The sequence below is a fragment of the Agelaius tricolor genome, unplaced genomic scaffold (assembly GCF_023055355.1).
Source record: "Agelaius tricolor isolate 1412-34295 unplaced genomic scaffold, bAgeTri1.0.p SCAF_58, whole genome shotgun sequence".
Lineage (NCBI taxonomy): Eukaryota > Metazoa > Chordata > Aves > Passeriformes > Icteridae > Agelaius > Agelaius tricolor.
The window spans coordinates 1026642-1040190 of NW_027269318.1; the positions used below are offsets into that span (position 1 = coordinate 1026642).

The following is a 13549-nucleotide window of genomic DNA, read 5'->3' on the forward strand; positions in this document are numbered from 1 at the left end:
CCACCACCACCATCACCCCGTGTCCCCTTCCTCCCCCAGGACGGCACCATCATCACCCACACCGTGCGCCGGGGTCTCTTCATCCGCTCCCTGCGGCCGCCCGGCGAGAGCTGTCCCCCCGCTGTCCTGTCCCACCTGGCCGTGGGGCCCGAGGGACAGGTGGTGGCCCAAACCTCCGTGGGGCAGCCCTCCTGCTCCAAGGTACGTCCAGGTGTCCCCATGGTCCCCTCCCGGCCACCGGCACCGCCCCACGGTCCCCCTGTGCTCCTTGCAGGAGAGGTTCGCACTGCACCTGTACTCGGTGAACGGGAAGCTCCTGTCCTCCGTCCCGCTGGACCGGGAGGTGACAGCCATGTGCCTGACCGAGGACTTCGTGGTGCTGGGGACCTCGGAGTGCGGGCTGGAGATCCGTGAGCTCCAAAGGTGAGGCATGGCTGTGCCCTGTCCTGTCCCCAGCACGCCCTCAGGGTGTCCCATGCCGTGGTGTCCCATGCAGTGGTGTCCCATGCCATGGTTTGTGTCCCATTCTGTGGTGTCCCATGCAGTGGTGTCCCATGCCATGGTTTGTGTCCCATTCTGTGGTGTCCCATGCCATGGTGTCCCATGCCATGGTTTGTGTCCCATGCCATGATGTCCATGCCATGGTGTCTTGTGCCATAGTGTCCCATGCCATGGTGTCCCACACCATGCCTGGTGTCCCACGCCATGGTTTGTGTTCCCAGCCTGAGGGCGGCTGTGCCCCCCGTGCCCATGCGGGTGCCCGTGCACAGCGTGTCCGTCACCAAGGAGAAGAGCCACATCCTGGTGGGGCTGGAGGATGGAAAACTCATCGTGGTGGGCGCTGGGCAGCCCGCGGAGGTGAGCGGGACCCCCAGCCAGGGCTGGGTGGGACGAGGACGTGGCTCAGTGTCCCCTGGGTGTCCCCTGGGTGGGGACATTGGTGTGTCCTCTGCAGAGCTGAGGGGGACCAGGGTGGGGTGGGGAAGGGAATGTGGGATGAGGATGGGGATGAGGATGTAGAAGAGGATGAAGGTCTGGAAGGAGACAGTGATAGAGAAGGGGATGAAGATGGGGTTGGATAAAGGGTTTTGGGAAAGAGATTGGGATGGAGAAGAGGATGAGGATCTAGAAGGGAATGGGGATGGAAAAAAGGATGAGGATCGGGAGGAAGATGAGGATGGAAATGGGGAAGAAGAGGATGGGATGGAGAAGGAGATGAGTATCTGGGAAGGAATGAGGAGGAAGAATGGGATGAGAAACTGAGAGGAGTTAGGGGTGGAGAAGGGGATGAGGACCTTGGAATGGAATGGGGATGGAGAAGAGGGTGAGGATCTTGGGATGGAATGGGGATGAAGAAGGGGATGAGGAGGAGGATGGAGAAGGGGATGAGGATATTGGAATGAGAAGGGGATGAAAATCATGGGATGGGATGGGATGGAGAAGGGGATGAGGACATTGGAATGGGATGGGAATGGAGAAGGGGATGAGAATATTGGGATGGGATGGAGATGAAGAGGATGAGGATGAGGATGGACAAGGGGATGGGATGGGGATGGAGAAGGGGATGAGGATCTTGGAATGGGATGAGATTGGGATGGGATGGGATGGGATGGAGAAGGCGATGAAGACCTTGGGATGGCATGGGAACGTGGAAGGGATGGATAAAGGATTTGGGGATGGGAAAGGTGCTCACCCCGTTCCCAGGTGCGGCCGGGCCAGTTCCACCGGCGGCTGTGGCGCTCCACGCGGCGAATCTCCCAGGTGTCGGCCGGAGAGACGGAATACAACCCCGCCGAGGGCAGGGCCTAGGCTGGCACCCACCACCACCCACCCAGCCCCAGGGGCCCCGTGCCCCCCACACGGACTGGGGGACCCCCGGGCACCGAGGGGGGCCCGGAGAGCCCCGTCCTGCCCGCCATCCGTGGCCTTATGCAGCCCCGCTGGGGTGTGCAGCCCCCCTGGACTTTGGGGAGACGCCTCCCCCGTTGTCACAGCGGGGTGGGGACAGCAGGAGGTGGGGACCCCTCGCTGGGAAGGGGGGTGGCACAGCCCCCCCGCCGTGCCCGCTGGCCAGGAGCCGGCAGCGTGTGGGTGTCCCCCCGCCCTCCCCTTATTTTTTATTTCTATCCATTTTTAGAGGTTTTACAGAAAAAGAATTGTTATTAATAATAATAATAATTAATAATAATAATATATCTGTGGGAAATCAAGGTGTGAGGCCCATGGCTGCTCCAAGATGGAGACACACCCCCTCCTGTGTGTGTCCCTCAGTGTCCCCCCACTCTGGTGTCCTGCACAGGCTGTGGGACGTGGGGACACTCGTGCCACCAGTGGGGCAGGACTCAGCAGCTCTGTGCCCACCTGTTATGGGCAGGGGGGCTCAGCAGCTGCACACACACGTGTCACGAGTGTGGGGGGCTCTCAGCAACTGTGGAGTCCATGTCACAAGTCATGGGGGGGGTCTCAGGTGCTCTGTAGCCAGGAGTGACAAGTGGGGGGGTCTCAGCCCCTGTGAACCTCCATGTCACGAGTTGGGACAGGTTTCAGCAGCTCTGTACCCACCTGCCACAAGTTTAGGGGGTCTCAGTAGCTCCACACGCACGTGTGACAAGTTTGGGGGGTCTCAGTGGCTGTACAGACACCTGTCGTGAGTGTGGGGGTCCCCAGCTGCAGCTGTACATAAGTGCGACAAACGGGGGGATCTCAGCAGCTGTGCACCCCCATGCCACAAGTTTAGGGGGGGTCTCACCAGGTCCCCACATATGTGTCATGAGTTTAGGGGGGGTCTCAGCAACTCCCCACACGTGTGTCACGAGTTTAGGGGGTCTCAGCAGCATCAGCTGTGTCCCCCGTGTCCCAGGCAGGGGCAGTGGGTCCCCAGCAGCCCCTCACCCGTGTCAGGAGCACGAGTGGCCCCAGCCCCCCTGTCCCGTGTCCGAGCCCGGGGGATCTCGGCCGGTCCCGCTCTGGCTTTGGCTCCCTGCGCGTCCCTCCCGGCTCCGGCCGTGCCCGGCCCTGGCAGCCGCTCCTGTCCTGGCCGCGGCTGCCGAGCGTGTCCTGCGCTGGCCCTGCCACCCCGGCGAGGCCCCTCGGCTGGCAGTGACCCTTGTCCCCGCTCTGGCGGCCGTGCCACGGCGTCACGTGGGACCGAGGGCACCCGCGGCGCCACCGCAGCCACCGCCGGGACGGCCGGGACAGCCGGACGGAGCCATGGACGGACGCACGGACAGGTGGGCAGGGCCGGGAGGGGACACGCGCGGGGGCAGGTGACACCGCGGCGGAGGGGACACGCTGCTGGAGGGCGTTCCCGTCCCGATGGAGGGTGGACTGGTGTCCCTGTTCCCCGATTTTGGCTCAGATGGCTCCATCCCAGGGTGACACAGCTCCCTCCGGGCATCCTGTCCCAAGGAGCGCCCCCAAAGTGCTCCTTTTCCCAGGTGTCTCAGCCCCAGGTGTCCCTCTGCCCCGTGTGCCCATCCCAGACCACCCATTTCCAGGTGTCCCAGTCCCAAGTGTCCCAATCCCAGGTGTCCCAGTCCCAAGTGTTCCTGTTCCATAGATCCCAGGTATCCCTGCTTCTAGTATCCCTCTCCAAGGTGACCCAGGTGTCCTTGTCCCAGGTGTCCCAGGTGTCCCAGTCCTCAGTTTCCCACTCTCCCATACCCCAGTCCCAGCATCCACCTGATTCCAGGAAACCCCAAGGTGGAAGGGACACCCTGGAGCTGCCCCAGCACCACCCCCACCCAAAATCCCTCCAGGGCCACATCCCTGGGGGATCCCACTGCCCCCACCTGGGGACAGGGACCCCCAGCACCCTCCTCTGGGGCTGCAGGGTGGTGTAAGGTGGGCACCGGGGGTTTCTGAGGGTGCAGGGTGGGTTCACAGCAGGTTCTGAGGGTGCAGGGTGGGTTCACAACAGGTTCTGAGGGTGCAGGGTGGGTTCACAGCAGGTTCTGAGGGTGCAGGGTGGTTCACAGCAGGTTCTGAGGGTGCAGGGTGGGTTTAGGCTGGGGAGGGGTTCACAACAGGTTCTGAGGGTGCAGGGTGGGTTTAGGTTGGCAGGGGTTCACAGCAGGTTCTGAGGGTGCAGGGTGGGTTTAGGTTGGCAGGGGTTCACAGCAGGTTCTGCCAGCCCTCCCCACATTCCCAGCTCGTGGCTGGGAGCCCCCCTGGAGCAGTTGCCCACCCCGGCGCTGACCCTGGACCTGGCCACGCTGCGCGGGAACGCCGAGAGGATGCGGGAGCGCTGCCGGGCACTGGGGCTGCGCCTGCGGCCCCACGTCAAAACACACAAAACCCTGTGAGTGCCACCCCAGAGCCACCAGGAGCCACCCGGGGTCTCCCCTGAATCCCCCCCATCCCTCTGGGTCCCCTCAGTACCCCTCAGCCTTCACACAGTTTTCCCCCAGCATCTCCCCATCCTCACCCCAAAATCCTTCTCCAGCATCTCCCCATCCTCCCCATCAGCATCCCACCCCAGTGTCCCCCAGTTTGTCCAGCATCCTCCCAGTATCCGTCCCAGTGTCTCCCCATCTCCCCCTCAGGACATCCCACCTTCCCACCCAGCATCTCCCAGTCCTGCCCCAGTTTTCCTCAGCTTCACTGCCAGCCTCTCCCCATCATCCCTCCTGAATCCTCCCCACATTCCCCCAGAGAATTCCTCCAGCATTCCCCATATCCCCCCTCAGCACTCCTCACCTTCCCCCTCCCCATTATCCCTCCATTATTCCTACAGATCCCTCCCAGTATCCCCCCTTAGCACCCCTCAGCTTCCCTCAGGCACCTCCCCAGAATCCCTCCCAGCACCCCCTCCTCAGCCCCACCTTCCCCCCAGGCATTTCCCCATCCTCCCTCCCAAGTATCCCCCCACCATCCTCCCAGTATCCCCCATCCTCTCTCTTCCACCCAACTTCTCCCCCAGCATCCCTGCAGCATCTCCCCAGTATCCCTCCAGGAGCCTCCTCACTCTCCCTCTCATAATCCCCACCCTCCCTCCCAGTATCCCCTCATCCTCACTCCCAGTATCCCCCCATCCTCACTCCCAGTATCCCCCCATTCTCACTCCCAGTATCCCCCGATCCTCACTCCCGTCCCCCCAGTATCCCCCATTCTCCTCCCAGTATCCCCCCACCCTCATTCCCAGTATCCCCCCACCCTCATTCCCAGTATCCCCCCACCCTAACTCCCTCCTCCTCCTCCTCCTCCTCCTCACTCCCGCATTCCCAGGGAGGGCGCGGAGCTGGCGACGGGCGGCACCCGCCGTGGCATCGTGGTGTCCACGCTGGCCGAGGCTCATTTCTTCGCGGCCGGGGGCTTCGATGACATCCTGTACGCCTTCCCTGTGCCGCGCTGGCGCCTGGCCGAGTGCTCGGCGCTGGCCCAGCGCCTGCAGCAATTCCAGGTGCTCCTGGACAGCCCCCAGGGGCTGGAGATGCTGCTCCAGAACCCCCTGCCCGGCGGGAAGCGCTGGCTGGTCTGGCTCAAGCTGGACTGCGGCAATGCCCGGGGTAGGTGAGCCCCAGATCCCATCCCGGGCTGCAGGGAGGGGACCTCGTGTGCTGTCCTGTGGGGTGGGATGCTCTGAGTGTTCCCAGGTCCGGCATCTCAACCAGGATGGGGCATTGAAGCCCCCTAAAAGTCATTAATCAAGGGTGTTCCTCGGGGGAGGATGTCTTGTGTCCCTCCAAGCCCCCAAATCCTCCATCAAAACCATGATGGAGCATCTCAGCCCCACCCCCCAAAATCATTATTTAAGGATGCTCCGTAGGGAGGGATCTCCATGTCCCTCCAAGCCACCAGATCCTCCATCAAAATCATGATGGAGCATCTAAACCCCCCCAAAATTGTTATTTAAGGATGTTCCATGAGAAGGAATCCCCATGTCCCTCCAAGACCCCCAAATCCTCCATCAAAACCATGATGGAACATCTCAGCCCCCCCAAATCGTTATTTAAGGATGCTCCATAGGGAGGGATCCCCATGTCCCTCCAAGCCCCCAGATCCTCCATCAAAACCCCAAATTCTCCATCAAAACCACGATGGAGCATCTAAACGCCCCAAAGTTGTTATTTAAGGATGTTCCATGAGAAGGAATCCCCATGTCCCTCCAAGCCCCCAGATCCTCCATCCCAACCACGATGGAGCCTCTCAGCCCCTCCAAAGTCGTTTTTCCCAGCCACACCTGGAAAATGCAGCAGAAATGTCCCCAGAGCCCCACCATGGCACTTTCAGACCCCATTCCCACATTCCCACCGCCAGGATGCTCCATGGGGGCGATGTCCCGGTGTCCCCTCACCCATGTCCCCAAACCCCCTGCCACGCTCGTGTCCCCTCTCCAGCCGGGATTCGTCCCACGGATCCCGAGGCGCTGGCGCTGGCCCGGGCCATCGCCCAGGGCTCCCCGGAGCTGGTGACACTGGTGGGGGTCTACGCCCACTGCGGGAACACCTACGGCTGTCGCGACATCCCGGCCATCCAGGCCATCGCCAGGGACACCACGGCCGCCGTGCTGGAATTCGTCACCGCGTGAGTGGCCGGGATGGGCAGGATTTGGGGATTTGGGGACAGGAAGGGTCAAGGCGGCCGCTGTCCCCTTGCCAAGGCGCGGCTGTGGGCTGTAAATGCGAATCACCCCCATAAAGGGGCCCTCAAAGCCCCCCCGGGGGGCACCGGGGGGTGGTGGCGGCGCCGCTGGCCTTTGATGTGGCTGTGACCTGGGGCATTGTCCCCTCCCTCCCGCCTGTCACCCTTTCATCCCGGCGGGGGTCCGCATCCTGCGGGGAATTGCGGCCGGATGGGCCCTGCTGGGAAAAGGGGGAGGGACCTCCACCCCCCACCACGCCAGGGACAGGGATGTGCCCACCTGGGGACACCTCCCGGGGGCCACCGGCCCGTGGTGGCACCGGGTGGTGGTGGGGAAAGCCCAGATCCCATCCCCTCCCCAAAATCTGCCGGGGTCCCGGGCACATCTGGGACTGGTTCCAAGCACATCTGGGGGTCCAGAAATATCTGGGAGGGGTGCCAGGCACCACTGGGGGTGCCCTGACACATCTGGGGGGCATTTCTGGCACATCTGGGAAACGACCTGGCACAGCTGAGGGGATCCCAGGCACATCTGGGGGCTCCCAGAACCACCTGGAGGGGTCTCCAGCACATCTGGGGGTTCTCAGACACATCTGGGAGTGCTTTAAAACATCTGGGGGGAGTGTCCAGCTCAAACGGGTGGATCTCTGGCACATCTGAGGATGGCTGGGCACATCTGGAGAGGGCTCTGCCACACCTGGAGGGGGATCTGGAGGGACACCCACCAGCCCTGAGTCTTTGAGGGGGCTCTCAGGCACATCTGGCTGGCACCTGGGCACATCTGGATGTGTCCCCAGCACATCTTGAGTTCTCCCTGGCACGCTGGGGGGAGGCTCTGCCACATCTGGATGGCTCCCCTGAGTGTTTGGGGCACCCAGAGGTGCAGGACCCACCTCTGCTCTTGTTCCCGGTGGTGCCCAGGGGTGACAGACCCACCTCTGGTGACCCGGGGGTGACATCCCGCACCCCGATCACCCAGAGGGTGCCCCCCGTGTCCCCCCCAGGCTGCGGCAGGCGGGGATCCCGTGTCCCCAGGCCACCATCGGCTCCACCCCGTCCTGCAGCCACCCGGTGCCGGAGATGTCGCAGCTCACCGAGGTGCACCCGGGCAATTACCTCTTCTACGGTGAGCGGGACGGGACCCCCCTGGCCGGGAGGGACCCCGGGAGGGTGGGACGCGGCCAGGCTGAGCCCGTGTCCCCCGCAGACCTGCAGCAGACCCAGCTGGGCTCGTGCCGGCCCGAGGAGGTGGCGATCCGTGTCCTCACCAGGGTCATCGGGCACTATCCCCACCGCGGGCAGCTGCTGCTGGACTGCGGCTGGGCCGCCCTGAGCCTGCACGGCCGCGACCAGGGACCCCCGGGCTGTGCGGCCATCGAGGGCCACCCCCAGCTCAGGTGACAGCCGCGGGGCGTGCGAGGGAGCGGAGGGGACAGGCGGCGCCGGGAGGTGACACCCGTGCCTCGCGTCCCCGCAGGCTGGTGGGGCTGACCCAGGAGCACGGGCTGGTGGAGGCCGTGGATGGGCAGCTGGATTTCGAGCGATTCCCGCTGGGAAGCACCTTGGCGCTGATCCCGTTCCACGTGAGTGTCAGCCCCGCGTGTCCCCCCCGTGCAAGCGCCGTGTCACAGCTCGGTGTCCCCTCTGTCACAGGCCTGTGCCACGGCCGCCATGCACCCCGTGTACTTCGTGCACGCTGCCGGCAAGGTGGTGGAGCTCTGGCGCCCCGTGCGCGGCTGGTAGGGAGGAGAGAGAGGAGATTGCGAGGGGGATGCAGCCGCACCCAGACCCTGCACCCACCCGGGCACCCTGCACCCACCCTGGACCAAGGCTCTGCACCCACAGCGAGACCCTGCAGCCACTCCGAGTCATTCTGTGCACCCACGCTGGGGTCCTGCAGCCCCGTCAGGGTCCTGTAACCACATGGGATGCTGCACCCACTCCCACACCCTGCACCCACTCCCACACACCGCACCCACTCCCACACACTGCACCCATTCCCTCTCTGCACCCACTCCCACACCCTGCACCCACTCCCACACCCTGCACCCATTCCCACTGCACCCACTCCCACACCCTGCACCTATTCCCACTCTGCACCCACTCCCACACCCTACACCCATTCCCACTGCACCCACTCCCACACTCTGCACCCATTCCCACTGTACCCACTCCCACACCCTGCACCCATTCCCACTGCACCCACTCCCACACCCTGCACCTATTCCCACTCTGCACCCACTCCCACACCCTGCACCCATTCCCACTGCACCCACTCCCACACCCTGCACCCATTCCCACTCTGCACCCACTCCCACACTCTGCACCCATTCTCACTCTGCACCCATTCCCACACCCTGCACCCATTCCCACCCTGCGCCCACTCCAGGATGCTGCACCCACATCGGGGCTCAATAAATCTGCTTCTCTCGCTTCCAGGCGCTTATTCCCGAGGGGAAGAGCCTTGGGGAGGTGGCGGGAGGAGTGGGTGACGCCGTCCCTTCGGTGCCCTCTATCCCAGTTCGGACCGGCCCGGTCCAAGTTGGACCCAAGTTCCGATGGGCGGGACTCGAACCCACGATCCCGGAGTTGTGAGGGGAGGGGCTCCATGTCTGGTCACGCCCCTCAAGCCGCGCGCAGCCAATGGGAGCGCGCCCCGCCCGGCCCTGCCCGGGGGAGCCACGCCCAGCCCGGCCCGGCCCAGGCGCGACGGGGCGGCCGAGAGGAGCCGAGCGGGGCCGAACGGAGCCGAACCGGGACCGAAGGGAACCGAACCGAGACCGAACGAGGCCGAGCCGGAACGCAGCGGGGCCGAACGGAGCCGACCCGGGACCCAACGGGGCTAAGCCGGGACCCAGCGGAGCTGAACGGAGCCGAACCGGGACCCAGCGGAGTCAAGCGGAGCCGAACCGGGACCCAGCGGAGCCGAACGGGACCGAACGAGACAGAACAGGGACGGAGCGGGGCCGAGCGGTGCCGGACGGGACCGAAGCGGTTCGGAGCGGCTCGGAGCAGTTCGGCGCCGCTCGGCCCCGGTTCGGCCCGGCCCGGAGCGGGTCCCGGGCCGGTGCCGGCGATGCGGCCGCTCCCGGTGCCGCTGCTGCTGCTGCTGCTGAGCCCGGTGCGGGCGGGACGGGGGCGGGAGGGGAACGGGACCGGGATGGGACGGGCCGGGTCTCCCGCTGCCCCGGGGCGCTCCGGGTCACTTCGCTCCGTGTCTTTTGTTGAAGTTTTTTGGGTTTGGTTCGGTTAAATTTGGGTCATTTCGGTTCAGTTCCTTTTCCTTCATTTTATTCCATTTTCCTCCATTTTTTTCTCTTTATTTTCCCTTTATTTTCCTCGTTTATTTTCTTTTTATTTTCCTTTTTACAATTTTACTTTTATTTTTAATTTTATTTTTATCTTCCTTTTTCATTTTTTCTTTTATTTTTATTTTCCTCTTTTATTTCATTCTCCTTTTATTGAATCTTACTTTATTTTCCTCTTTTACTTTTTATTTTCCTTTTTAATTCTGTTTAATTTTCCCTGGTTTATTTCATCTTATCCTATTTTACTTTCTTTATTTTCCTACTTTACTATTTTTCTTCACTTATCCTCTTTTCCTTTCTTTTCCTTTCTTTTCTTTTCTTTTCTTTTCCTTTCTTTTCCTTTCTTTTCCTTCATTTCACGTTTTTTTTTCTTCCTTCCACTTTAATTTAGTTCAGCTTTTCCCTTCCTTTCTCCTCCTTTTATTTCGTTGATTTCTCTTCATTCCTTTCCATTCCAATACCTTTTATCTCATTTTTATTTACTATTTATTTCCTTTTTTACTCTTCCCGTTTGATTCTCCCCTTTTATTTCTCTCCCTTTCTCATCATTTGTTTTTACTGCCCCTCAATCCCCCCCCCTCCAAACCCCTTTCCCACGGCTGGGGGGCTCCCAGTGGGAACTGGGGGATTGAAGGGAAACTGAGGCAGGACCGCTGTGCCCGCAGGTGCCGGGGCGGGGCGGGGGGTGCCCCCCGTGTCCCCGCGGTGTCCCCGAGCCCTGCGACAGCCGCTGCCCACCCTGCGCCCGCAGTGAGTACCCAGAACCACCCCGAACCCAGAAACACCCTCAGAAACGACCCCAAAAACCCCAAAATGCTCCAACCCCGCAGCGCGGAGCCCCGCGGAGGAGGAGCCGGAGGAGCCGTGCCCGCCCTGCCCGCCCTGCAGCCGTGAGTGGCACCGGGACCCGGGGGGGCACCGAGGGGCTGGGCCAGGGTCCCCTTGTGTGCCTCAGTTTCCCTTGTGTGCCTCAGTTTCCCCATGTCGCTCCCTAATTTCCCCTCGTTGCTCTGCATTTCATCTTTCCGTGCCTCAGTTTCCCTATGCTGCTCCCTAATTTCACCATTTCGTGCCTCAGTTTCCCTTTTGTGCCTCAGTTTCCCCATGTTGCTCCCTAATTTCCCCCTTTTCGTGCACCAGTTTCCCTTTTTGTGCCTCAGTTTCCCTTTTGTGCCTCATTTTCCCCCTGTTGCTCCCTAATTTCACTTTTTTGCGCCTCAGTTTCCCTTTTGCGCCTCAGTTTCCCCTTGTCGCTCCCTAATTTCCCTTTTTTGTGCCCCCTTGTGGTTCCCTAATTTTCCCTTTTTGCGCCTCAGTTTCCCCTTGTGGTTCCTTCATTTCCCCATATTATGCCTCAATTTTCCCTTGTTGTGCCTCAGTTTCCCTGAGTTGCTCCTAATTTCCCCTTTTCATGCCTGTTTCCCCTCGTCGTGCCTCAGTTTCCCATCGAGGTGCCTCTCTCCTCATGTCATTCTTTGATTTCCCCACACTGTGCCTCAGTTTCCCCTTGTTTCTCTCACTGTCCCCTATTGTGTCTCAGTTTCCCGTCCTGCTTCGTTTTCCTCACATTGTGCCTCAGTTTCCCCACACTGTCCACAATTTCCTCCCTTTGTGCCTCAGTTTCCCATCCTGCTCCATTTTCCTTATGTCGTGCCTCAGTTTCCCCATTGTTCCCTAATTTCCTCTTGTCCTGCCTCAGTTTCCCCTTTTGGGCCTCAATTTCCCCACATCCTACTTTAGTTTCCTCATGTTGTGCCTCAGTTTCCCTTTTTTTACCTCATTCCCTTTCTCTGCCTCAGTTTCCCCCATTTTACCTCATTCCCTTGTCCCTCAGTTTCCCCTTGTGCCTCAGTTTCCCCTTTTGTTCCTCATTCCCCCTTTTTGTGCCTCAGTTTCCCCTCGTGCCTCAGTTTCCCCTTTTGTTCCTCATTCCCCCTTTTTGTGCCTCAGTTTCCCTTTTCCCCCTCATTCCCCCTCACTGTGCCTCAGTTTCCCCTTTTCCCCCTCACTGTGCCTCAGTTTCCCCTTTTTTCCCTCACTCTCCCTCCCTGTGCCTCAGTTTCCCCCTCACTCCCCTCACTGTGCCTCAGTTTCCCCTTTTCCCCCTCACTGTCCCTCAGCTGTCCCCAGACCCGGGGCTCTCTCCCCGCTCGCCTCCCCTGCCCCTCTCCAGAGGGAAACTGAGGCAGGGCCGCCATGTCCTCATTCCTTTCCTCTTTCCGGGGCTCCCACAGACGAGGCCACGGCGCCGCTCGCTGAGGGGACCCCGCCGGTGCCGGGGACCCCCCGAGTGACCCCGCCGGTGTCGGGGGCCCCCCCCGAGCCCCCCGGGGACATCATCCCCCTGTACTGCGCCCTCCTGGCCGGCCTCGTCGTGGGACTCGTGGCCTACGTGGCCTTCAAGTGGTGAGTGAGGGGTTCCGGGGGCCCGGGGCGGTTTGGGGATCCCCGGTGAGCCCCGGTGTCCCCGCAGCTGGGACACCTGCAGGAAGAAGCGGCAGCTGGACAAGGCGCGGGACACGGGGGACGCGGCGGTGGCGGCGGACGCGGAGAAGCAGCGGGGGGACAGCGGAGTCTGCCCGGACAGCGCCGGCCTGGAGCCGCCTCAGCCCCGTGAGCGCCCCGGGGCCGCGGGTGGGGGGGGACAGGAGGGCCTGGGGGTGTGGGGACACCCAGATCTGGGGGAATGGGGGGACATCCGAGGGTGGGGGGACACCCAGCCCTGGGGGGGTTTGGGGACATCTGAGGGTGAGGGGACACCCAGATCTGGGGGACTGGGGGACAGCCGGCCCCGGGGGGGTTTGGGAACACCCGGCCCTGGGGGCATTTAGGGACACCCAGCCCTGGAGGGGTTTGGGGAGACATCCAAGGGTTTGGGGACACCTGAGAATTTTGGGGTGGAAGGGATGGGATGGGATGACCTGGATGAGGTCGGGGAGCCCCCAAATGGGATCGGGGAGCACCTGGATGGGGTCGGGGGTCCCCTGCACTTCCCAAGGCGGGTCAGGAGCCGCCCCCGCCCCTCAGTCCGTCTGTCCCGGGGTGGATTCCAGGGCGCTGACCCCGTCCCTCCCCACAGCGCCCCACGAGGGTCCCTCCCCGCTCCCGGGATCCCCGCGGCGCCAGGAGGAGCCGGGAGAGCTGGAGCGGCTCCTGGAGCTGGGAGCACCCGGCAGCGACCGGCGCGGCCCCGGCCCCGCGGGGACACCGGGGGACATCACCTCCGCCGTGTGACAACCCCGGCGACACCGGGGGACATCACCTCTGCCGTGTGACACCCCCGGCGACACCGGGGCCGCACCGGTGGCTGCTCCCGGCGCGGTGCTCCCGCTTCCCGATGGATTCCTGGGGAATTTTTTTACGTGGGTTTTGTACTTTTGTAGGGATTCTGGGGGGTGGGACTGGGATGTTTGGTGGCTGATGCCTGGGTGGGGGCATTAAACGTGTCACTGGGTGCCACCAGGGTTTGTGTCCTCAGGTGTCTGTGTGTCTGTGTGTGTTCCAGGGATGTGTCCCTTCAGGTGTCCCCAGGTGTCCATGTGTCCCTGGGATATGTTCCTTGAGGTGTTGAAGTATTCCCACAGTCCCTTCAGGTGTCTGTCCCCAGAATGTGTTCCCTTGGGTGTCCCCAGTGTCCATGGGATGTGTCCCTTCGGGTG

General features: G+C 62.3%; 3 protein-coding genes across 4 annotated transcripts in view; all 3 read left to right on the forward strand.

Annotated features, from left to right (window-relative positions):
- NBEAL2 (neurobeachin like 2) overlaps window positions 1-2206 on the forward strand; it is a 29691-nt gene extending 27485 nt beyond the window's left edge. Inside the window, 4 exon segments of the mRNA XM_071456332.1 lie at window positions 40-201; window positions 275-423; window positions 723-858; window positions 1705-2206. Of these exon segments, the coding sequence (XP_071312433.1) occupies window positions 40-201; window positions 275-423; window positions 723-858; window positions 1705-1809 (552 nt within the window). The 3' untranslated portion in view covers window positions 1810-2206.
- Window positions 2207-3141: 935 nt separating this feature from the next.
- LOC139605018 (D-serine dehydratase-like) lies at window positions 3142-10791 on the forward strand. Of its 2 annotated transcripts, none has more exons than XM_071456353.1 (9): window positions 3142-3230; window positions 4151-4300; window positions 5227-5507; window positions 6339-6525; window positions 7587-7708; window positions 7790-7979; window positions 8060-8165; window positions 8236-9703; window positions 10556-10790. In XM_071456353.1, exons 1-8 carry the CDS (start codon window positions 3211-3213, stop codon window positions 8323-8325), a joined length of 1146 nt encoding a protein of 381 aa, XP_071312454.1. In that variant the 5' UTR covers window positions 3142-3210; the 3' UTR covers window positions 8326-9703; window positions 10556-10790. The 2 variants fall into 2 exon arrangements, with proteins under 2 accessions (XP_071312454.1, XP_071312453.1); XM_071456352.1 differs by having other exon boundaries at window positions 3150-3230; window positions 4133-4300; window positions 10556-10791.
- LOC139605007 (collagen alpha-1(I) chain-like) lies at window positions 9226-13348 on the forward strand. Its single transcript, XM_071456339.1, has 6 exons — window positions 9226-9703; window positions 10556-10640; window positions 11031-11060; window positions 11880-12296; window positions 12364-12503; window positions 12970-13348. Exons 1-6 carry the CDS (start codon window positions 9226-9228, stop codon window positions 13122-13124), a joined length of 1305 nt encoding a protein of 434 aa, XP_071312440.1. The 3' UTR covers window positions 13125-13348.
- The last annotated feature ends 201 nt before the right edge of the window (window positions 13349-13549 follow it).